This window comes from Ambystoma mexicanum, chromosome 1p, assembly GCF_040938575.1.
Source record: "Ambystoma mexicanum isolate Mex_15411 chromosome 1p, UKY_AmexF1_1, whole genome shotgun sequence".
NCBI lineage: Eukaryota > Metazoa > Chordata > Amphibia > Caudata > Ambystomatidae > Ambystoma > Ambystoma mexicanum.
Window position 1 is genome coordinate 344,777,910 of NC_090921.1, and position 26,460 is coordinate 344,804,369.

Below are 26,460 nucleotides of genomic sequence, written 5' to 3' on the forward strand. Positions count from 1 at the left end.
TTGTCGTGAAAGGAAGCTGCATTCTTATGGCAGAGATGTTGTGAAAAGTGTTTTTTCAAGTTGTGTGGCAGTAGGTGTGGGTGGTGGTGGTGTGTGTGTGTGGGTGTGTGTGTGTGTGTGTGTGTGTGTGGGTGTGTGGTGTTTGAAGGCAAGGTGGTTGTCTATACGGTGGGTGCTAGGATGGAACAAGAGGAGCCTCCTAGTCTGAAGAACTTGAATGGGGGGGCACTACTAGGTGTGCTGGACCTGAGGGATCAGTTGGGGTGTAAGTTTGTTCTGGAGGAATTTGTGGCCTTTCATGTGGATGGCACGGTGGGTAATGCATATGGCTTTGAAAGTGGCACGCCGGCTGATGGGCAGCCAGTGGAGCACCCTGAGTGCAGCGGGAGATGTGATCTCTAGGGGAGAGTGTGATGAGGATCCTTGCTGCAGAGTTTTGGATCCATTGAAGCTTTCTGAGTTGGAAGGCAGGGGCGCCTAGATAAAGGGAGGATAGTCTAGGCAAGAGAGGATGATGCCCATGATTGCAGAGATTCTATGAGGGTATGAGAGATTGAGAGCCACCTTTGCATTCTCAAGCAGAAGTGGCGAGATCTGGGGATAGCATTAATGTGGTGAAAGGGGGTCAGGGCCAAGCTAATGGTGCATCCCATGTTTTTGACTGATGATGATGCCGAACTTAGGGTCCTCGAAGCGTGGCGGCCTAGAGGTAGGTTTGGGAAGGAGCAATGTTTTACCACAGATTAGGATTTCGATTTTGCCAGGATTGGGGAGGAGGAGGTGATTGTTTGTCATCCAGCTCAGCTGTCTAGGTCAATGATGCAGGAGACCAGGTCTGGGGGGGGCTGAGGTTGGGAATCTTGAGAATAATCTGTGTCTTTGGCGTAGTTGTAGCAGGTGAGATTGTGGGAGATGATGAGAGCGGGTAGAGGGAATGGGTAAAGGTTGAAGAGGAGGGGGGGGGGGAAAGCTGCCTGAGTGACTGGCTGGGGGGCAGAGGAGATGGTGGAGGATGTTGATTTGGGAGTAGTGTGTGAGGAGAGCCAGCTAAGGGCAGAGTCTGTGATGCCTAGGGAGAAGTCAGTTTGTGAGCGTGGTCTGGTTGATCATGTCGAAAGCTGCTGAGAGGTCAAGGAGTAGGAGTGTGGTGCAGCATTCAGAGTTAGCTGTTCTTTTTAGGGGGTCCGAGATTGAGACTAGAGAGGTTTTGGTTCCATGGAGGGGTCTGAAGCCTGATTGGGTGGTTTCAAGCAGGCAGCGGATTCCTGCGAAGAGGCTGAGCTGGGAGTATGCCGTGCAATCTAGTGGTTTGGCAATGAAGGGATTGTTGGAGATGAGGCAGTAATTGGAGGGGAGGAGGGGGTCAAGAGAGGGCATTTTGAGTAAAGATTTGACGTGAGAGGTTTTGTATGCTTCTTTGAAAATGCCGGATGTCAGGGAGTGGTTGATTTATAGATCTGGCAAGGTTGCCTGCGCAGGTGGAAGAGCGAATGTTCTCTACTAAAAAATGTATGGCTAATCTTGGCATATTGTCAAAAGGTAAATGTGCTCATCCTGATTTGCGCTCGATTTTCTTTAAGCTCATTAAAGATTGTTCTATTGGATTCTCCTTCAATCAAAAACTCCAGTGCACCTTTAGCTGGTAAGATTGACAAAGGTTCAAAAATTGGACAAAGCAAAGTTCTTCTCTTATGGTACATCACATTAGTCACAAATAAAATATGTTCAATAGCTTCTACGTTTTATTTGCACAATCGTCACATTCTATCATTTTTCGCTTTGTTTGCCCATTCTCCTGTTCCACATAATGATATCCATCAGCCCCAGTCTGAAGTCCAAGTATATTGTTATGCACTGTACTGACAGTAAATGTACCAAATATCTTTGGTTGATGTGCATAGATACAACAGTTACCATGGGGTGTATTAGAGATAGTGGATGTAAGTGCTTGCTTGGAAGTGACAGGAAGTGGTATGCTGTAATCTTTCTACACTGTTTGCTTCCTGGAGGCTTTCCAAACCGAGAGGGGGAATACCGACACCCCTTCGCAAACCAAGGAAGACGATTGGGAACAACCCCTCCAACCTTGGTTGGCAAGTGTTCCTGATTTACGACTCATAGGTAACCACGAGGAAGCCAATGGGGGCAAAAGGTATTAGGGAGAGGTTCTGTATAGGTAGCGGGTTTTAGGAAAACCGGAAAGAGGGCTAGGGTAACATAAAACTGCAGTCACTCTTAATTGTGACTTATTCAATCTCTCCTGAACACAGCCTGAGCAACATGCCCCTGTACACCCCAACCTGCTCTCGTTCATAAACACTGGAAATCCTACCTTGCACCTTGAATACAGCCTGAGTACATGGAATACATGATGAGCAACATAAACATAACTCATGGTAAGCGTTATGGAAAGCAGAAAGACCAACATTACTTGATACTCCAGAAGTAAAGTGTGGATGGCAGCATGAAATGAACACTACACAATGAAACCTCAGTCTTTTGTAAATTGTTCTGCCTTAGAATACAGTTTGTAAGCACAAGTTGCGCCTCTTTATTTTGCACAGCCACGTGTTGTAGCTTCACACGTGGCAATCATACACACACGTTCATACATGTTGTCCGTGTACTTAACTGAAGGCCGGGACCCCTCTTTCTCCCGCGTGGTCTCAAGTCATCGCAGCCGCTACTATGACTTGCATTCCCCTCCTCATTCTGCGCTGCTTACCATGTTCACAGCCATGCCCAAGCTCATGAGCAGCCAGCAGCTGTCTCATCATTCACCCCCACGGCCGGGCCTCAGACTGCATGCTGGAATGTAAAGAAGTCCGAGTCCTTGCTTCTTCCGTGCTTGCCACCACACCTCTGCCCTTGCCGCTAATCTGCAATCACCAGCAACGGGCACGGGCGGAGGCGGGCCTTAAGAGCCCTGGCGAGCGTGACGCCACGCACTGCATGCTGGCTCCCAGACTCATAGGTAATGTAGTCTAGTGGACCAGCCTGCTGCAGCGCCAAGGCTTGTTAGCCCTCCAGTGATTACTGCGGCCACAGTGGACTCCACATGCCTCCACCATCCTTGCAGTGGTGAACCTTTTACTCGGAGGATTTTTGGCATCTCCATTTAACATCAAACCCCGCGCGGAGAAGTGGCTGGTAGTGATCTGCCATGGTTCGCTGGGTGAGCTGGAAAGTGATTACAGCACGAATCCTGTGAACTGGGTTTCTCCATGTACCACCTTAACCTATACTGGTGAGTGGATCTTTGATCTGTGTGTTATTGTACAGTGGCAGCGTCCTATTGTTATTGACTCTAGATGTTGGCGTTCTAGTGCTGCTTGCTTAATGAATTCAAATTCTCTGTGCAGCAAAACCACATCAACTTTAACCACTTCCCCGGTCGTTGACTCTTTTGTGGCACATGAATACACATCAGCCTCCTGGGACTTATAATTTCACTATGAATTTGGTGGCGCGATCAGCTGTGATCATGAGTAATTTACCAGAGGTCTTGTGGAGACTTGTTCCTAGTTTGAGTGAGAATGGGGCTCATTAACAAGGCTGGCGGTAAGGGTTTAACGGCACCGGTAAGGATGCCGGTGCTGTTAACCCCCTACCGCCGTATTCCGAGGTCCCTTAGCGGGTCCCGCTAAGGCCGGCTGGTTTTACCAGCCGCCCTTAGCAGGATCCGTTAAGGTACCAGGGAGCTAAGTACGGGCCCGCTATTTGCGGGCCTGTTATTAGCTCCTTCCCCATTCCCATTGAGCCCTATGGGGGCTCGAATGGGAATGGGAATGGATTTCAGAATGAGGACTTACCGGGTCCTCCAAGGTTGGAATGACCCAGTAAGTCCCCATACCGAGAATCCGGACCCGGTATGCAGTATGGGGCCAGCCATGGCGCTAACAGCACCATGGCTACCTCCATACTCGTAATGAGGCCCAATCTATTTTAAATGTATTGCTTTGAACCCCATTCAATCTTCCCCAACTTGCCTTTATCCAATTACAGAACTGGAGCAGGTGGTTTTTCAGGCTCGTAGAATATATTTTTCATCAGCTGCTCATGTTATCCCGGATACCTCTTTGTCTCGTTCCCCTTCCTCATTTGTTCTGGACTCTTCGATTTTGGGAAGGACCCCTTCCCCATTATCTTCTTCGCCTTCCAATATATTCTTGGGGGCCTCAAACCACGATGTTAACACTACTCCGGGTTCAGCTCTACATGCACACAATTTTCCCTTATCTCAACTTGCCGCAACCTATGATGGGATTTTTGAGGCATTCTGGGAACAAAAGTGACTGTCTTCTGTGGCCTCTAAATTGAATTATGTTGAGGGTTTTATCTATAGTAGTATTCGTCAAAAGAAGGAAATATCACCTTCGGTCTCAGTGTTACATCAGAGTCCCGTTGAGAGGCGAAGACTATTCCTGATGATGTAAATGATGTGGGGAGATCGTTCACTGAGTCCCCTGTTATTAAACAGGACCCTCAACTGGCTGTTGCACCTACTGGGCCGATTCTTTGTCGGTCACATCCTCAATTTCTCCTATACAGCTGAGTACTGAGCCATGTGTTCCAGTAGTTTATAAGGGAATGAGCATCAAAACACCAGCTAGTAATTTACCTAAAAAATCTAAAAATGTAAAAAGCCTGCCTAAAGGTAGGAACAAAGGCGCTCGTAAATTCTTGAGAGGAGCGAGAAACTGTTTGGTGGACTAGTTTGCTGTTTAAAAAAATCAGAACGCAGTAGATGTGGGGTGTGTAGACCCAGCATTGCCATATACATCACGTGATTGAGTCAGTTAAGTTACATCAATAAGAAAAGGAATGTGCAAGAAAGAGGGCTGCTTCACCAATCAAGGGCACACATTCAATTAAACCCTTTTTGAAACTTGAGTGAACTAGGCTTATGTAATCTTTCTACTTATTCAGAAGTAGAAGATCCAAAATATATAAACATGGTATCAGATTTGGCTTGTCCTTTGGCAGGCTCTATGGATCCTGACAATACACATATTCCCACTTTAGAAATAGTGGAGAAACCTCCTTGAAGACAATTCGCTCCAATATTTCTTTCTTCATCGGGGGGGGTGGGGGGGGGGAGCTCAGGGGCAACGCGCTCGTCTTGGAAGCCAGACGACGCAGAGCAACGCAGGTTTGAATCCCAGGTCCGCGCTTGGAAACCTCTACGGTATTAAGTGTGTTATAATAAAGCAATTATGATTATATGTCCAAAAGTGAATCTCTTTTGGTCACGAAAACAATGGACCGTTGCATTTTGAATCCAAACTCTTGAGTCCACCATGAAGGGCAATCTGACAATTTTGTACATTTGGACAACCCTGTGACCATTGTAGACGCACCACTATCACTTCAGGCTTTGGTAGATCAATCCCCTCTTCCGTTTGACGTTGGAAGAAAAAAAGAATAAATTAATGGCAAATGTATCAAAGAACTTTGCTACTCGTACTATGTGCTCTAGGGAATTGCCTGCCCATCTACCTTCAAGGCAAGCTCGTGCACTTCTTTTACCTAGATATATTGAATACAAATCTTTTCAAAGAGAAACCTGGATTACATTTTTGGATGAGCGCATCCTATATTTGGAGTGTCTTATTAACGACGAAGGATCGCTTCCATTAAAGAAAATATGTTCTAGCTTTTGTTCTCAGAAATACCAAATCTTAGGCTAATAACAAATGACAATAGCACAAGTTGAATTTATTTCTGAGAAAGGAGTGGATGTTGTAAAACTTTATTTCCATTCACGTATGCTAAGGAGTGTTGCTCTTGTGGAAGCATTTTCTTAATTGACTTTGACGTGGCACAATCTTTAAGCTCTGTTAAAACAACTAATCTTTCCTTTCAGGATTCGTTTAATCTATTGGAAACCAGTTTGGATTTTATCCCAAGAGAGCCCTTAATCATTAGTGTTAATAAGAATTTGTGCACAATGCGTCTTGTGAATAGACCGAATGTAAGTAACTCCAAAAACAGTCTCTCTTACGATTGGTCTTCAATCGCGAACTCCCTGGATAGGGGGAAAACCTTAATGGATAATCAGGTTTGAAGCAGGTTTTTTTCACTTGCTTCTTGGAATATGAGGGGCCATTCTTATTTATTTTCTCACTTTGAAAATTTGAATCAGTAGTCACTGATTTGCCTCCAAGAAACCTGGATCACTGATTTTCCACTGTTGGATGGTTTTACTATTTGCCAGGTAAAAGCCCTTTGGCGGCTGAAGGGAAGATGGTATGCCTGTCTAATTTGTGCCTTAAAAAATGGGCTGGGTGTTTCTACAATGCGGCTACCATTGAGGATCTGATATTCAGTTGCTCAAATTGGCTTGGATCTATGTTAAATCTGGGGTTTTTCGTTTTTGTCTTGTGTTTAATATCCATTTTAATCCAAGAGTTACTTCTATGAATGTTTTTATGGGATGTATCTCAGACTTACTATCCATGAATATCTTGGAAGATGTCACCAGTGTTATAGTGCTTGGAGATTTCAATAGTGAATGTCTTGATTCAAGACACTATCTAGAGGGTCTGCGTTCCAAAACCTCAGTTGAGTCCAGCGTGTTAAGGATTTCAATCGGGCGACACACACCTTGGTTTCGGCCTCGTATGCAGCGCACAACTGAAATGCTTATTTTTATGTTAGACTCAATATTGAGATGGTACACCACTCATATCACACACCCTTTTCAAATACCCCGGTCACAATGGACCATGAACCAGGCTGGTTAATAAAATGTAATATTTATTTATTTGAAAATTAAAAGAAATCATACACTGTTTAATATGGGGCAGCGATCACCAATGGGGTGATTAGAACAATTGTAAGCAGTGCACTTAGTTTAACCTTCTATTGACACATCTACAAAACACCAGGAAATAGGAGCACTTTTTGATTTTAGGAAAGAAAGCACTCAAGTTAGAATTTCCCCCCTGCAAGGTTCCCTCAACTCACAAATAATCAATTCTGAGTGGATAAACAGAAGCAGCAGGTAATCAGGAATGACAAATAGGAAACGGAATTGAAATCTGACCTTCCCTCCCCAAATAAGACAGAAAAACGGATTTAAAACCCCTTTGCAATGCTAAAAATGACACTCGGAAATGGATGAATAAAATAATGAATGTGTGTAAAAACCTTGAAGCAGAACAATTCTTCACTAAAGCAACAATGCAAATATACTACCCTCGATGCCCGCGGGCTGTGTGAGCGCTTTAAAAATGCTAAATAAATAAACAATCCCTAAGAATGGATAACCAAGAGCATACAGTTCGAAAATGAGTGGCAGGGTTTAAAACATGTTGCAGCAAATGACACGTTGGAAAGCAGGTTTTATGTTGGGGGATAGCTATAGATCACAGGTACAATATGGAAGTGAAATTAAGTCTCTAGCTGGTAAATTGAATGAGTTATGCAAGATCTAGAAAGAGAGCGTTTTGAGTAAAATGGAGCGGTGAAAAAGGAAAAGAAATCAGTTTTGACAAGAACAGTTTTACTCTACACTAGAGCCTTCAGGCTAGGCTACCAAAGAGGGACACAGTAAGCTCCAGGGTTGATTCGCGAGTTCAACCCTAGCACCTCGGCGCCCAACCCTGGCGTAACCAGTCCGATCACTCGAAATAGGACTAAGGGCTTAGGATTTACACAAGGCAAAATTACTAAAAAGATTGCGCTAGCACTAGAAACCAAAAGGCAGGGTTTCACAAATAATGCCGACAATTTTAACAGGATATCTGGGTCAGAATAGGATGGCTTAGAGATGGGATGAGAACAAAGACAAGATGGGGACAAGATAGGTTATGTGTTTAGATGTACTATGGATTCCTATTGATACTCACAGTCCACTTTTAGGATTTTTGGACCGTCAGTGTTCTGGTCACCACACGGATCTAGTCTAACAAAGGATAGCTGGACAAAATCAGCGGTACAGGATCAGCTGGGCAGGGACTGGATACCAAAGGACAGTTCTGGTAACCGGATGGCACAGTACCTCTGGATGCAGTTATTGGGCAGCAATTGGTGGGCCGCAAGCCAGGCTGGTGTCGGGAGGCTTGCCACAAGAATACCACCGCTTCTCCCTTTGGGTATTGGGATTTTAAAAGTAAGGCTTTGCTGGAAGGGTCAGCAATGCTTGGCCTGGTAGTTGGATCTGGAATCTGGATCAGTGCAAGATGAAGGAAACGGGAACAGGACGCCGCGCAGGAAATCAGGAAGAGAGTCTGTCTGGAGTCCTGGCAGGGACCCTTTTATATAGAGCATATTGACATCATTGACTATATTGCTGGGCCGGCTTAGCTAAGCATGCCCTTAAATAACTGGATTGGACAATAAATGTTGGTTGCCTCCCGAGTTGTACCCAGTTTGAGGTTGTATTTTATGATGGAAAAAGACTTTCCGCAGACCTTTTTTCCAAAAATCTGTCATATCAGTATTTACACTTTTGTACAATGGTGGCACCTTAATAAATTGCATAATCAGGTCACATATTTTATGTAAAGGACCACTGTCCAATCCTGCAATCTGTGAGACATTACTTTGGATGGTTACTACTTTTTGATCATTTTAAGCATGAAAGGTTCGGCCTAAAATTCCATACCTTTATACATATGTGGGATTAATCATAAGGTATATAAGTATAAAAATGTACATTTGGGACATGTATACTTTTGTGGTAATCTGCAATATTTTGCTACTTCTGTTCCCTTTGCAGCAATGAAACCTTTGACGTCTTAAAAGAAAGGCCATAAAATTACTTCTAAACACTGAAATATTAACATTTTTCAAAGTCCTGCTGCAGAGATAAATCTTTAAAGTTTATTTCTGAAATAGTCTTCAGAAGCAAATGGCAGTCCTTTGTCTTGCGCTGGACCATTTCAGCTGCCCCCAACTGTCATTTCCTTCAAAGCAAGGTGGGGGTTTCTCAGCTTAATTGAAGGTTTTTATTGCCCCTTCCACTTGACAGATTAGTGTCCCAGGACCGCTATTGTCCCAGCCTGCAGCACAGACGAATGTCTGACGAGCATATGAACTTTCTTTGTCCTGGCCCATTCAAAGTTTTTCAAGCTGGCAATTATCACTTTCGTGTCCTGGAAGTTTATGGTGTGCATCCCTCCCTAGGGAGAAGTTTCAGGGCTTGCTCTTGAATAACTGTTAGTTTTTTCGGAGCTTGCAAACCCTGCCCATGTGTTTTAATCTTAATTTTCTTATTTTGAGTTTTGACTTAAAACAGACCAGTGGAATAACAAATAGCGTATGTGTGTATTATCACCAGCTACAAACCCCTTCGCATTTCTAGGTAATGGCAGGTTTTCCTTCAACAGTTTACTTTTTAAATAGGCCATTTTGTTTTCTTAAATCAGCAAGGTCCATTTGTACACGTGTTGAAAACTGCTAGCATTTCTTCATTTAAATTCGGTTTGGCATCTGTCTTTCCAATATTGTTTACACAACAGTCTGGACAAGGCAAAGGTCTCCACAAAATTGACATGTGTACATACAGCTCTGATTCCTTTTCAAACAGTGATTTTGACGCTTTTTAGCCAAAGTTGAGCGCTTTTCCGTGTTTGATGCAGTACACTTTTATTGGTTTTCAGGTTTTGGCTGGCGCAGCCTGTCATTCTGGAATAAGGCTTGGTTTCGCTGAGGGACAGTGTGGATATGCATGGGCATGGCAGGGCCTTATTAATCACAGTGGTTGGAGGAAGAACAGATGGAAATAGTGTCAGAGCATTATTTCTAAATGTGAACAAGGGTTTCTTTTCAATGGATATTTTGGCTTTTGCAGCAAAGCAAGGCTGCTTTTTTCACTTTCTTCCTTTTATTTATGTCGGAACACACTGGCAGTCTCCTTCAATGTGCCCCCTGGTTCCATCCTGCCCGATGTGTGCTTGACAGGACGGTGCCGCCATTTTTATTGTTGCAATGCAGGAGCCAGCGCAACCCTTTTGTGGTTGTTTTTGCGCAAATGCAGCTTAGTGATGTGGAGTAATGCCGTTGAGTGAGTCAATATATCCCACAAGAGACTGTGGCTCTTTCGTTGGGGATGAATTGTCGTTTTGGGATTAACTGGTACTGCATGGAAATAGATCTGATGACACTCAAGCACCTTACACTTGGAACAAAAATTCCAAACCTACCCTAGCTTACATTTTCATGTATAGATGTACTGTGTGACAAAATGGATTTTATGAAAATGCCATCAAGTGACCATACTTTGCTGTTGGTACATTTATTGATATCTGGTCCATCGTCAATTGACGAAGATTCAATGTTATTTGTTGAGGTGAGGTCTAGGGACCACTTCTTAATTTGGAAACCATGGCTTGCAACGTCTTTTAACCAAGCAATTGTCATTTGCGATGCAATGGATAATGAGACTTTGATTAACCCATTGTTTTATGATCAGGTCGTACTTCCGTTAAGAAATATAGTTACTGTGAGATCACTGTGCTATTCATCAGTAAAAAGAAGTGCTCACAGACATATTTTTGACAACATGATTTAGAACAAAAGAACGTGAATTGCACCACAAATTCAGAATTTTGGACAAATATGATGCCCATTATAAGAACGAGGCTCATATCTTAAAGCAAAGACATTCTAATTGGGTCAAAGGTCACTGCCAGCTAATATGTATATAAAAGATACAGAAGCCATGCTCAATTGCATAGTTCATAAAGACGCAGGCTTATTTTGGAGGTTTATCAAACCTAAGGATATTCAGAGCTCTCTTTAGGTGCAGCCGATAACAGCAGCCATATGGGAAGATCATTTTATCAAGCTTAATGCTAGGTCTAACATTGTAATTGAAGAGAGGAAGATTGAGGTTAATTGCAGTGAACATGTATCTTTTGATTCATCCTCAATTCAACTCTGTATTTTGAAGTGTAAAGTCTCAAATGTGCCGCGGCTTGATGGTATGTCAGATTCCACTTTCAGATAACCCATCACTATGGTCTATAATTCTTTGGGGCTTATTTGACAACATTTGAAATTCCAATGTATTGCCTCCATCTTGGTAAGGCACCCATCCCTTTTGAATTAATTGGGTAAAATCTTTGGAAGCCTCATTTTAAAATCATTATTGATCTGGGTCATATCTTTGGGCTGTCTTGGTATGTACCAATAGGGATTTAAGAGTAGTGTTGGTACATCTTTGAATTGCTCTGTACTAAAGCTCTGATGGAAAAAAGTTTTATTTTGCTTTTTTGGATATTTCACAAGCTTTTCATTGTGTTAATAGATCAACATTATGGGAGAAAATGTACCTAAAATCTTATATGGTGCTGAGTTTTTCCCTTTTTTTTTATTGACCTATGGTTTCAAATAAACCTTTATCGAAAAACATTCAAACAGTGCGTTCCATTCACATGTTAGCTAAATAAGCCTCTACTTTACAGTCAAGACAACGGAGACGAATTAAAAACTTCTTTCAAGAAGTGCAAGAGGGATATGGTAGCCGACAAACTCTCTCCTGTCATCAACACTGACCAGATCACCCATTCGTCCAACGACCCATATGATTCAAATGTTTTAATCAAATGTCTAATTCTTAAATCCGTCAATCCTTGCCAAAACAATGACCAGTGCATCAGGGTTTCTGGTATATGTTCCCTTTGACAAAATCTACATCCCTTCACAACGGTGTTCCCCAAAATGTTTAAGAGTTGATTTGTAGGGTACAAATCGAATCTTCAGCAAAGGAAATTGTCTCTGTACCATCCATTAGGAGCTTTGGATATTTAGGGAGGACTCTGCAGAGTTTTGTTTCCTCCCTTAGGGAATCCATCACGCTGTTTGAATTTATTTCCTCCAACATATTGATCCAGTCGCTATGCCACAGTTATTTGTTTTTACCTTTCCCGAAAAATACATAATTCCTACTAGTCTGCTTTTAACTTTTTCAAAGTTGACAACCATCCAGACATTGCACCAATAATACCTCATTTGATCTCTTGCCTGGCTTTCAAAATTTCATATTGGGCCGCCGGTGAGGGGCGCAAAATGTTCCGGTAAAGTGACAATGGTTTCCATGCCACTCGCCCATTTAACTTCAAAATGTTCCTCCAAATAGAGCCCTCCTGGGAAGCCCAGAGTTCCCAGGGGATAAACAGGAATGCCTCCGCTCCAAAAGTCAAAGAAGGTACTACTTTTTTTGTAGACTGTAGAACAACAAGATAGGTTAGATGGAGAACTTTACATATGTTTTGTGGATCCTTCTCCTCTGACAAATCAGGGTCTTCAATCTGGATTTGGGATGCGCTTGACGTGGCTGATCACAAATGCTATTATTAATCAATGTTCCGAGATAAGATCTCTGGCACCATTCCTAAGGTCTGATCTTCGTTGTGCCATTTAGAAATAGATTTTTCATTAATTCTTTGTGGCCCTAATATAACTATTAAAACGTTGAAACATGTATTTATCGTGTGTGTTGTAATACAAAGGTTATGTAGGGAAATGTTTGGGGAATTGGTTCATAATTAATTTTTTCTAGACACTGATTTTTTTTCTTGAATAGGATTTTAGCTGGCCAGGCAGCCTTACAGATGAGGTGTGTTATCTACTTTTACTCACTAAAAATAGACAAATACTCCCAAAAATCAAAATGGGAAGTAAAAATGCTCCCAACAAGAAATAGGAAAAAGACATGTGCAACCTTGTGCTTCTAGTTTCATCCTCACAGCTCATTTCATATGTTTGGACCAGTAGTGTACATAGTACCATTTGGAAGAATCTACTATTTAACTGCCTGATCAGAAGAAGTAAACATGTATCTTTTAAGGTGCATGAATAATTAGGTGCAAATAATAATTATTACAAAAACATTTCCATTTCCAGTTAAAACATATATTTTTACTTCTAAAGTACTCTCATTGAGAATTGGACTTACATTTTTACTACCAAAAAAATAATTTTACTCGCAATTTACAGGGAGTAAAATACTCCCACTTCCAAATGTTATCTCGAGCACTGTGGGCAGGACATTATTTTATGTATTAATGCAACAAAGTTTTTGCACAGGATTTTAAAGTGTTTTATGTGTTTTCTTCTAATTGTTTTGTATTGTCGTGTTGATATCATTTGTAAAAGGTTTGAGTACTTATATACACATCAATAAATTCATGATTGCAGTCTTGCATCTGAATCTCACCTTTGTGACTTTTTCAAACTATGGGCCTCATTACGAGTGCGGCAGTAAGGGGTTAACGGCACCAGTAAGGATGCCGGTCCCGTTAACCCCTTACCGCCGCATTCCGAGGTCCCTTAGCAGGTCCCACTAAGGCCGGTTGGTAAAACCAGTCGTCCTTAGCGGGAGCCGCTAAAGGACCAGGCAGCTATTTGCGGGCCCGTTATTAGCTCCCTCCCCATTCCCATTGAGTCCTATGGGGGCTCGAATGGGAATGGGGAATGGTTTTTTGAATGGGGTCTTACCGGGTCCTCCAAGGTTGGAATGACCCGGTAAGTCCCCATTCAGAGAACCCGGATACGAGTTTGGAGGCAGCCATGGCGCTAATAGCACCATGGCTGCCTCCAAACTCGTAATGACCCCCTCTGTTTTTAAAGTGAGTAAAAGTCACGGTTTCATGAGTTGGTCTACCCATATGCCCAGGTCTTTGTTTTTCTTCAGAGCTATAGCTAAACTGTACTGTCTTATTTGTGATGATGGAATATGGCTCCCAAACTGCTCTGAGCAAGAAAGGCTTTGTGGCCCTTAAAATACACTAAGCAAAGTTAACACCGGCCACCAACACCTTAGCTGAAAAAGAAATGATCCCAATGTGCCATCTTAATGTTTCAATAGGGAAAGATGTTAGACATTTTAATTTCCATCCCTCAAGTTTATGAAGGGACCCTTCTTTTTTGCTATGACATATAGGGGCCACACATACATAATATATGGTAAGCAAGGGTGTGATTTGAAAGAGCACCTGTATAAACCTTTTCATAGGTGATCCTACTTTATTCCAGATTCGTAACTAATATTCTTTCCAACAAAAGGTATGATCAAAATCCTAACTTAAGTAGCAATAAGCATTCATCACCAATATTTTGGTTTTAAAAAGAAGTTTGGTATGGTGATGACTATATACAACCAATGCATCTGTAGCTCTTTGTAACCCTTTCGGGTCCTGATCCATCAAGACTATTGTCTGCAAGGTCACAAGTATATCTAGACAATGCCAAATTGTAACCAATATCTAAATGTTTTATTGATGAACAAGACACATGGCAGTTCCCCAATGCTGTTTGATCAATTCAAGTAAAAGTAAAATGAAAAATGCAACAAAGTTTGAAAATATTTTTCATGCATTTGAACTACTTCAGCGACAAAAGCTTTGGATATTAATTAAGATTAGGCTGTGTTAATGTTTGTAGAAAGGCATATACCCTCAAGCAAAGATGTGTGCGTTTCGGTATATTACCGCATTGAAGAGTAGCTTGGTCTCATGGTATAAATCCAAAAAAAAACACTTTTCATGTCAGTTGTCTAAAGCGGTGAACATTTTTATGGAGTATTGGAAACTGAAACTCTTTCCTCAAAGTAGCCCCAGTATTTTTATATCAAGAACACTGTGCAGTTGTACTTACCGAACTTGCACAATCCCAAATTCCCTTCCTGTTAATCTAAGTGATTCTAGGATGGTAAAGTCCTGTAACCATAATTTGCTTTTGTGGTGTTGGACCAAACTCCTTTTGTTATTTATTGGCATGGTACAAAGCCCTTCTTTTGTGAAAGTAGATTGTACTTGAAGGTTTCAAGTGGTGTTCTGCAAGTAGGAGTAGATCATGTGCCCTCACGCTACCCACCATTAGTTCCCACAGCCTTGTTTCACTGGGTTCTAATGATGATGGTGTTTTGGGGCTACTCGCAGCTCAGGGACCATTCTAGCCCCAGAGAATCCTCATTCAGCAGGTACTGTATCTAATTGTGCATACATGGCTTTGAATGACATCTAATGCTTGCATATGTTCCTCTTGCAGGTGTCCAGAGTTCCATACACGCACTTTCAGTGGCTCCTACCAGGGCATGTGAATACACAAAGGATGGCTGGAAGTATCTGCAGGGCCTCGTGAAATGAGGATTGATGAAGTTCTGGACCGATAAATGGTGGTTAGCTGGACACATCTACAAATGGATATAAATAAAGAGAGATGCTTTTGAATGTTGCCTGTTTTTACTTGTGTTTTTCTATTTAACCCATTGTGATAATGTTAATGGGGCAGTGTTTTAAAGATAGATTTTTTGTGATCATTGATATCGTCTCCTAATGGTTTCATGCACCATAGCACCAACATAAAGCTCGACCATTGAAGCTACAGGTCAAGCCATGCAACTGTGGAAAAGACCACAGTTGCAGCAACTTTGTTTAGGAGTAGCACATGTGCATTGAACTTTTACAGAGGGTGGTGAGACATATGTTTCATTGTTGCAGTTCTTTGGTCTTGAACCTTTTGTTCTGGCTCCTCTAGTTAGTCTTTGGCATCACAAGTTAGTCATCATGGTTTCTTCTTAGTCCCAAACCTGCAAACCTCTAAACTATTTGGACTTCATGTTTATGGGAATGCCTATCCCACAATACACCAAATGAGTTCACCACATACCTTAGTCTGAAACGCACATAGGAAGAGAAGAGAGCATGCCTGCTGGGTTGTCCAAATTAAGGAGGTGGCTGTAGAAGTAGGTATACAAGAGTACTACATCCAAGTTACACTTCTTCCACAAACTTGGTAAGAATATAAAGAATGTATTAGCCCATACTGCAGAGACTGTGAACAGTGACGCAACGTTTCCCTAGCTTCAAAATTTTCCTCTGCATGGCTTGAATAAACTAATCCTGGCCTACTGCCACGCTGTAGTTTTACCAAAAGCATTGGTGCAGCTTTACAGATAGATTTTCATCAACACATGTTACTCAAAAGCCATTTATACACTTTGGTCTTTACTGCGTACCCGTGAAAGTGACTTGGTTAAGTAAGGTCCCAATCACAAAATACCCAAATATACATTATACCATCCAACCCATTTTGGAAGCCTCCCAGTTTTAATTGGGTTGAACATGCATGATAATTGGGCCGGGAAGAAAGCTCGGGGCAACGCGTTTGTCTTGGAAGCGAAACAACGCAGAGCAACATAGGTTCGAATCCCAGCCCCGAGCTTAGAGACTGGTCTCTGGTGTTAAGTGCGTAATAAAAAATTAATTCATTTCTTATATTGACTTATTTTGCAAAAAAAATGTCTTTTTGATAAAATCGGAATTAAAATAAAATTGCATTTTATTTGTTATTCCCTTTCAAGAACTGATCGAGATAAATGAGCATTCTCAACATCCAGGGACAACTTTCCATTTGAAATAGGTCCCTGGTCAAAGCTAGAAAGTAAGAAAAATGCCCTAGATCACATTTAAATCCACATCATCTTTGGGTGAATCGTGGTGGATCTGAAGAAAGACCATGGCCTTTCAGTTTAATTTGATCACATCTCTTTAATCTGTTGGCCTCATATAAAAAGCAAAACAAGAAATTGTCTGTCACATCCACAGTTTCATTTCTGTGAATCATAGTTTTTATTGTATTTCTTTTTGCGCAAAATTAGCGCAAGGCTTGGCATTTTATACAGTACAATCTACCTTGGCCAACTCACAACTATCTCAATGCACAATAGGATTAGTAGTCCTAGGCATTCTTAGATGTGGTTGGTGTTGGATCTGATTACAGAGGCGGTAGGAAATTGGGAGTGAGTGTGTTGGGAGGTTTATGTCGGAGAACACATGTAAGACATCAAGATGTGCCATCAGCGGCATCGGCGAGTGTTGTGGCCTGTAAGGAACTCATGGTGGCAATAGTAAAGACAGACACAAGTGATCACAGTTCAAGGTGTTTATTAAACTGTAAAAATGGGTTGGAGAAACGCCTAATCTAAACCTAAATCTAAATGGGAGCAAGCTACGACCATTAAATAATAATAAGGCGGTCCTAGTGGTGTCTCGTCAAATAATAAAAAGGCCTATACTAAAAAAATACTCTTAACAATTCTTACAACTAAATACAAAGAGTGTGGGATAGGATTCACAAGAAAGAAAGAAGTGTTCAAAATAATAAGTCAGGATGTGGTAGCAGGGAGTCTCCCTTCCCCATGTTTTCAGCACGGGACAAGGTGGGACTTCGGAGCACAGCACACACTCAAGCTTTTCCCTGCACAAGCTTACAGTTCCATTCTCAGATATCAGGACCTCTGGTGGTTGAGTCTCTTTTCTATAAAAAAAAGTCTCTGGCCTCAGAGGACCTGCTGCATTCAAAATAATAAACAAAAGTTATTGTCCGTCTGATTGTTTGGAGATGATTTTTCACCCCTGGGTCACCCTCTTCCGGGTTCAGACCCCTCTTGAAAGTTAGCCTTTCCTCAATCAACTTAGTGTTGGGTTCAGGGCTTGGCCACAAATGACTCTGACACTCCAGTGAACTGTTAACTTATTTACTTAAGTTTAGGTACACCAAATACAGTTCTTAGAGTCAGGTAAGTAAAAGGGGACATAGGACACCCACCGGCATCCTCTCTCAGGGCTTACATCCTTGCAACTAACAAACCTGGAACTCACTCATAGATAAACATTCTAAGCCCTGCATTCCATCTCAAGATTCTAGTCACTTGCACCAGATGAATGCAAAGTTAATCACAACACTTAGCTCATGGCATTCACAAATCTCAATGCCTTTTTGAACTGTTCACTGTGGACCTCCCTCTGCCATGTTCGCTCTGGTCAACACACTATTCATTGGGACGTCACCCCCTTTTCATCAGTTTTTATGATGCAGGTTTACTGTACACAGGATTTTACTAGACCCCTGTATGAACACTTTGACCCCTTTCTCGCTTCTCCCAAGGCTTTCTGGTAATGGTAGTTTCAACAATCTGGTAATTGCCCAGAGTTTCCCTGAGGGGGCACCCACGTGGTGCCCGACTCCTCTGTAGCTGGTTCTCCCCTCTCGTATCAAAAGTTCTTGGTTTTTCACAGTTAAGTTAGCAGCCGTTTGCTACTTTTGTTCAACACAGCTCTGTTTCTTATCTGCTCTCAACTCACCAGCTGTGATTAACCGCTTGGCTTTTCTTCTCTCTGTAGTCAAGATCGCTACCACAGAGGCAAGTGTCTCTCTCCGCTTGGTTATCAGCGGAGGAGGGTGTTGTGTACCTTTTGACATCTGCTGCAACACACGCTCGCTATTCGCGGTCTTACCATTCCTTCCGCAGAGGTTTCACGGACTTGGGTTGGAAAAGGCAAGGCCTCTTCTCTCTTGTCACCCATCGATTCTCGCAGTCTTTCCCCTCCTCTTGAACTGCCGTGCTAGGTTAGCATTCTCGTTGTGCGGTCTGCTTTGCTCGTATTATTCTCTCGTGCTCCACCTTTTATACCTGTTGGGAAGGGAAAGGGTTGTCAGGTGTGTGTGATTCTGGTAAATTGCCTGACTTTGCCTGACCCTTGTGTTGGGATATGTCAGGTAAACAGCGTTGGTGTTTGTCCATCGTCTTTCGTGGTGTGCGAAGTGTTTTTGTGTCGGAAAAGTGGGGATAGAGAGGTTAAGTAACCTATGTAGTAGAATAGGGAAAAGGGGTTATGAGAAGGGGAATACTGCGTCCCATCCGTCAGTGTTCCCGCTCCACTCCCTGAGGACCCCCCATCCAGGTGATCCTCCCACAGTGGTCCACACCCAAGAACTGGATCCAATAGCGATGGCCGTGTCCTGGCCACGTGGATGACAGATCCCCAGGGACTAGTTGGGGAGAGACCTTCCGGTTTCTCACAGGCCATAGTGTGCAATATGCGCACATCTGCAGTGTGACCTGTAACAACTAGCCATGCTTTGATGCCCATCTTACATTTCACACTGCCACAAGTCCTTGGAGGCTTTATTAATAAAGAGGCCTGACCAGGGTTAACCCAAGAATAGCCAACCATGCTAAGTCTTTGGTTACAAGATTTAGTTGAATACCTATCAGGCAAGTAAAAACTGCATCATGGTTTTCATATCAAGAATATCTTTAGGAGAAGAACCCAAGAAGTTGGAGGTAAAAGAAGCCACAGTAGTGTGCTTGTTTATAGTAGAGGAGAAGGCCATCAGACTGGCTGAATGGGTAAATGACAGTCACCAGGAAACCATTCTTAACTTGTGTGGGACTGAGGGTCTAGGGTTGCCGGGATAGAAGAAATTTGATGGAAATGTCTCAAAGTTTCAGGGAAGTTGGGGATGAACTTTTCTAAAAAAGGGAGAAATTGTACTGAGGGGCCAGCACTTCCACCAAGATAATGAGGGATAGATTACACTCCAAAAGCAGGCTAAATGTCCACCTGGGGCTGTGGAAGGTTTTGCGGCAGAGAAACGTGCTGCACCCAAAGCAAGGCTCTGGAGAAAGTTGGGTACCTGCATATGGTACAATAGAAACGACCAGCACATAACAGGCTTTCTATTGGACAGCAACATTGTCACATGGCTGCTTCTAGAGTAGATACCAATGTATCAATGCCAATTACCCTGGTGTGCATGATATACATTAGATGCTATAAATATTTTCTATACACAGTTTTATCACTAAACCAACACGTATTTAAACTTGCAATATTACAAAAAAGGTAGCAGGCGCCCCTCTCTCGAAAGAACAAGGCATGATAACCTGTTCAGTGGTTATTAACCACATTGAGAGTTCGCAGCCATTGCTTTTTGCTTACTGTACCTTCACAGATGGGAAATATCCATTTGCATATCAGTCTTTGTCCCGCCCACAAGGGCAGTCCAGCACCGAAATGCTATGGCAATTCCTCTCTGAACAAGAGTACCATCAGCAACCCCATACACGTGTTTCAGCCTTGTTGGGCATCATCAGTGAGGTGAAGCTGAGCCTCTCTAAGCACAGTGAGCAGGGAGTCCACGTCTGGTTGCCCCCAGGTAACCTAGGGTTACCAATCCCAGGTTCCTTGAAATTTAGTTTGCAAAGGTAGTGGGCGCCCCTCTCTCGACAGAACAAGGCCTGATAACCTGTTCAGTGGTTATTAACCACTTGAGAGTTCGCAGCCACTGCTTTGGGGAAGGGAAGGGGGCAGTGCTGTACATGGGATCAAAACAATAACAAGAAGTGCGGCCAGCAGGTGCAAGGGTAAGTGCAGACAGCAGGTGTCCAAAAGTAGAGGTAGGGCGACTGTAGGGTTACAGATACACCCAAGTGCAAGGGTTGCCGGGAGATATTGCGGGTGTGCAACTGGGCGGGCAGGGACCTGGGCTCAAAATCAGAGGGTAGCCAGGCGACCAGTGCAGTATAAGACATGAAATCAGCAGGGGAGATGAAGAGAGAAGGCAGAAGCAAAAAGGAAGGTCTTGAAGTGCTTCCGGAATCAGAGATGGTTCTCCAGTTTCAGAGAGGCCGGGAGGCTGTTCCAGAGGGAGGCTCCAGCCGAAGAGAGATCTACCACCAACTCGTTGCTTGGAGAAGCGACTGACCCTGAGGGAGTTAGACAAATCTAGATCTCCCATTAAAACCACAGATTCTGTTCTTTCAGCCTTACAAACTTGATCAACATACTTTTCTGATTAGACTACGCACTACTATCTGTCCTTGTTGCTATCATTTTTTACTTTATCTTCGTCTCCTGTTCTTAAGCTCCTCTTCACTTACGCTCCATCCATCTCTGTACTGTGGTTACCCTCATGATGCACTTTTTTTTTCTGACAAAACTTACCTCATTCCTTTTACTGTTACTCGTTTTATATCGATACTAATATATCCCTTGCTTACTCTCAACTGTCTTTCCCTCTTTTGTCATGAACCCACCTTTATGTTCCTTCCCATATGTTCTGGTGATACCACAACTTTTGAATCTTATTGCTCCACTGGCTCATTACTTTCCTTAAAATCATTTATATCTGCTTACGCTAATGCATTAACTTTCACTGCACTCTTCACTTTTGTCATTTTCAACCCTTTTATTGCAAATAACTATTAAGTTTGTTACTTGGAATGTCAAAGGGTTAAATCACCCCATTAAACGCAGCAAAATAATTACCAAAAATTAAAGCAGATATTGCATGTCTTCAAGAGACTCATCTGAGCTCTGATAGCGAAAACCTTAAAATCACAGCCTCTTTGGCCAGCCATACTTTCTTCTCCAGTGCTCTAGACAAAAAAGGCGGTGTTTCTATTTTGATAAATAAACACCTAAACATCACGTTAATCAATGAAGACAAAGATCCCGAAGTTCGTTGGATCATTATAAAAGCTATTATTAACAACTTGCCAGTAACTATAATCAATGTCTATGGTCCCAACACCCCTAACCCCCTTTTCTGGTCCAATTTTGATCTAAAGCTTGCCCAGAAAAATCCAGATAGACTTTTCTTGTGTGGAGATGTCAACCAAGTTTTTGACTTTACCCTTGATCGCAAATCTACCTCCAATTTTGTCAACTCCAAATCCTGCAATAGTTTTCTCAGTTTGATACAAAATCTCAACCTAATTGATGCCTGGTGTTTTGTCACCCAGATACAAAAGATTATACATGCTATCCCCCCCCACTCCTTTTCCAGGTTAGATTACATTTTTGTTAACCCTTCACTAACCTCCACTATCATTAATTCTGAGATCGGCCGCATAACCATTTCTGATCATGCTCCTGTCTCCACTACTCTAGAATGTATACCTATACCTAAACTCTCCCCAGATGGAAATTTAACTAATTTCTCCTTAGAGACAGATCCTTAATAGATAAAACCAAATTTTATCGAAGACTTCTTTCTCTACAATCGTCTGGAACATACCTCCATGAACAATAATTGGGGTGCCTTCAAAGCCTCCCTCCATGGGTTTATAATTCAATTCTCAGCTGCCAAAACGACAATATAACACACTGGTAACCTCTATTAAAGATCTTGAAAGACTGTATTATGCCAACCGAGATACTAATGTTGCAAAAGTTCTCCTGAATAAACACATTGAATTTAACTATGCACTGGTACAGCTGCTAACTCTATACTTCTATTCAGGTCCAAGCAATACAGTGGAACCAATAAAGCCGGAAACATTTTAGCATCCAATCTAAAAAAGAAGAAAGAAAAATCGCTCATCACCCATATCATTTCTCCCGGCGGTAATAGACTAACCAATCAAAAGGACATAAATGGGGCCTTCCTAGACTTTTACTCGAACCTATATTCCTCTGATACCTCCATTAAGACTTCTGAAATCCATTTCTTCTTTGAGAAAAATAAGAAAAACTCTATATAGATCATGTAGAACTTTCCCTTCTTAACACACCTATATCCTTAAATGAAATTAAGCAAGCTATATTGGATCTTAAAGCCCCAGGACCCGATGGATTTTCTGTTCACTTTTATAAAATGTTAATTGATTCTATTGCACCAAGACTCTTACAAATATATTCTTACTTTGCTGAAATAGATCAAAGCCCTGGTTCCTTTGGTGAAGCGCTTCTTGCATTAGTTCCCAAACCTGTTAAGGATCCCTCTTTAGTTAAAAACTACAGTCCTATCTCTCTCATCAACTCCAACTATAAAATATATGCTAAACTTCTGGCTAAACGTTTAGAAAAATTCCTTCCTAAACTTATCCACATAGACCAATCTGGTTTTATAAAAAATCGTTATGCTTCATCTAACACTAGGCTTTTGTTCAATACCCTGTCTCAATCCCAGAAATCTAATGACCTCTTGGCCCTTGACGATGAAAAAGCTTTTTGTAGGGGAGGAGAGGTCTCTAGGACCCCCCCTTTCCCCACATGGCCCACCTACGTGAGGCTCATGACTCGTCGGCAGCCCCCCATGCACCTGGCCGCTGCGGATCGACACGTGAGGCTGCACGGCTCGCTTTGTAGCATAACATGGACACCATTTTGTAACACACTTAGACTCCATTTTAGAGTATGCTGAACCCAGGTCTCAGCAGGATAGCCTGCATACAATAGCTGCGGCTCAGCCCCCACTTGACCGCGCACAGAGTCCTGCACTTCCCCCCCAGCCTCCACCCCATGGCAGATCCGCTGAAAGCCCGTTCTCACGAGCAACTAGACACGAACAAGTAACAGGACAAACACTGTATCATTTACCTTCCTCAGTACATCATTGCCCTAGAAGTGACCATACTTGTAGTTGGGGTCTGGGAAAGAAAAGCCGTCCCTATCAAGCATACCCCGACCCTGCGCCTAACCTCTGCACTTGTGATATATGGTGCTCATGACCCCCAGCCCAGCCCCCCAGATGAGAGGTTGAACATAAATGTAAAACTTTCGAGTTTCTCAGTCTTATCCATGCTGCTAAGATGTGTGTTAAAAAATGTGAAAACGTATAATGCCAGTTACTAGTATTAAAGCGAGGTGAACCCCGCCCACCCCAAGGCACCTTTGTGTTCTGATGTCTAATGTATGACCACTCGAAAATCCGCCTTGTACCAACTAATGTCTGCTGCTATTGTAAAAAGGGTAACGAAAAAGCAATATATAAAATGCATGCCTATGATGTGATGAAATATGTTGTACTGCATGTAAGCCGCCTAGGTCAATTAGCCAGTTCTCACTATAATCAAAATGTTAGATTAACACGTTGTTTTCATGCTCCTGAGTATATAACCCCAGCTGGTACTACCTCGCGTTTGTTTGTTGTTCACCTTCCACATGAGTTGCAAGCATCAGACTGACTAATGTTATGTAATGTATGTGCCAACAAGAAACTTCGATTTTATGAACCTAGTAATGTAAGCACATGGAAACGGCAGAAATGTGTACTTTACCCAATGCCCCCAGCCCTGGCAATCTGTCCTCTCTAATAGTATTTGTGCAGCCCAGTGAATAGGGACTCGCACAAGGTCACAAGGCCATCTCCCCCTCCGCCCGCTAAGGCCCGCCGGGGCTTCCTGGTGTTTGAACAGCACAGCTTCACCTCCCCGCATTCCTGCTGGACCTGCATCAAGTATTTACCTCCCCCATGTCAGAGGCCGACATCCAACCACTGTGTACTGCCATGGACAGGCTTAGTGAATTACGAGCTACCCGGTCCTAAATCCTGCCGCCGTTGAGGTGCCAGCTATGTGCCCCCACTGACCTAATGGTATTCTAGTTCACCCCAAATTCAACAGATCACGAAGACAGTTATCCGTCCTTGTACAAACATCCCCCAGAGCCATCATTTACTGCATCTAACAGGATAAAATGATGAAGGTAGCTTGACCCGTGCCCCCTGACAAGACACCTGGACCCATGAGTCTGGACCCTTTGTTAATGACAACTTTACGATGATGTAGGAAGGAAGCCTCGTATTGCATACTGCTTTCCTGTGTCCCCACCCAGGTATTAGATTGATGTGTTAGAAGTTTTACATAACAACTTGGTATAGATGAGTGTGATGAATGTATATGAATGGCCACAAGGGAAAGTTTCTAGAACCAAAGTGGTGAATCTCCGTTGACAGCCAGTGCCCCGGAGCTCCACCCCGACGAGCCCAGCTGACCCAAGCACTTTGTGATGCCACCACGTGGATCCCCGCCAATCATGGAGCACCGAGCATATAGATAAAATGGGGGTGTGGAAGGTTGCCCAGAGCAACGCCAGTGGTACAGATTCATTCAAAACCTTCCAACCATCACTTATGTGCTTACTGTTTGTCTCACTGTGTGAGAGAGGGTATGCCCAGACTGATTTGCATATGGCTGGACCCCTTTTGCAATGGCGCAGACTGGCTAAAAAACGGTGGTGTGGAAGGTTGCCCAGAGCAACGCCAGTGGTACAGATTCATTTGAAACCTTCCACCCATCACTTATGTGCTTACTGTTTGTCTCACTATGTGAGAGAGGGTATGCCCAGACGTGGGTCCCTTGCTCGCTGCGCCATAGGGAACCAAGCTGCACCTCACTGAGGAGGCCCAACAAGGCCGAAACATGTCTGGGGTGGCTTGTGTTTCCGTGCAGAGGGGACCTGGCCTAGCAGTTCGGGCTGGGCTGCTACCATTGGTGGCAGTACCTGACTGATTTGCATATGGCTGGACCCCTTTTGCAATGGCGCAGACGGGCTAAAAAACGGTGGTGTGAAAGGTTGCCCAGAGCAACGTCAGTGGTACAGATTCCGTCGAAACCTTCCACCAATCACTTATGTGCTTACTATAGATAACATAGTAGCCAGACGTTGCCATCCAATCCCCAAGACTATGTGGCCCCTATAGCTTAGCTCATGCATGACGTGTATTTGTAATATAACTGACTGTCTTTGCTATTGTCGGACAGAGCGCTCTCGGAGTTTGCAGAGTCCTTTGCATGCCCTATATTGATTTAGATAAAGAGGGGGCGTGGCATGGAGCTCATGGCGAGTGGAAGCTGAGGCGCCTTGCTCCGGCCAAGACGCGGTATCTCGATCCTTTTACCTGCCTGAAATCGCACCTGAGACTGAAAGAACCGGTTCCGAGGGAAGGGGAACCGACCCCAGACACGATACTGTGGGCTTCTCCTGGATCCGGACTCCAAGCCCACGGATTCTTCCCGATAAAGGTCCCCCCTGTTGGCGGGACCTAAGATGGCGGCCATCTTTTGAAGCTGATGCCGGAGGAAAACGCTAGCCGCCTTTGCAGCGAAGCCGATCCATAAGCTGCTGCCACGACTGAAACAAGGGAGAGGAGCCTACCCCTCCACCCGTGTCCGAACCTCTGCTGCAATAGCTACCGACCGGGGAGCCAACCGGGGGCTCCCGGCCGGGGAGACCGGGCCCGGGCCCTGGAATACGGCACCGTGAATGGCCACGCCGACCCCCCGGTGTTGGGAGCCCCGCCATCGACAGCAGAAGAAGGTGGAGGTGAGGAGAGCACTGGGTGAGGGCATAAACCATTCGAACATGTGCCGTTGTATATCCCTCTGAGAACTTGAACACTGACCCCAGCCCACACACCGAAATCACTGGGCTGGTGAGGGTATTGCTGAGGTAACGACGCCCACCACCATCTACCCCCACACGACCGAGTGGCGTCTCCGACCGCCCCACACCATGGCGGCCAGGAACAAGACAAAGACAAGCACCATGGATACGTATGTGTCCGCTAAAGCGAAAACTCCTCCGCAGCCATGCATTTCCACTCCCGAACCTCCCCGAGCAAAATCGGTGGACTCCCCCGAAAATCAAGCTCAGGTACTGGAGGCAATTGCATCACTGCGCGCATTTATAGATTCCAGAATCGGAAAGTTCAAATCCGAGCTACAACTCATGCGCCAGGATGCCCGCAATCTAACAGAAAGAGTAACCACCGCCGAAACAACCATAAAAGAGACGTTGGGAGACACAGCAGAGCTGAAAGCTAAGGTACTGGACCTGGAACGGAAGGTGTTCACAATCGAGGCCAGGGCTGAGGAGGCCGAGGGCCGGGCCAGACGCGCCAACATCAGAATACTGGGGGTACCGGAAGGAAGTG

The 26,460-nt window shown here is 43.6% G+C and overlaps 1 protein-coding gene across 1 annotated transcript in view; it reads left to right on the forward strand.

Moving 5' to 3' along the window:
- MICOS13 (mitochondrial contact site and cristae organizing system subunit 13) overlaps positions 1-15,186 on the forward strand; it is a 247,181-nt gene extending 231,995 nt beyond the window's left edge. Inside the window, exon 4 of the mRNA XM_069648480.1 lies at positions 15,001-15,186. Within this exon, the coding sequence (XP_069504581.1) occupies positions 15,001-15,098 (98 nt within the window). The 3' untranslated portion in view covers positions 15,099-15,186. The remainder of the gene's footprint in view (positions 1-15,000) is intronic.
- Positions 15,187-26,460: the final 11,274 nt, after the last annotated feature.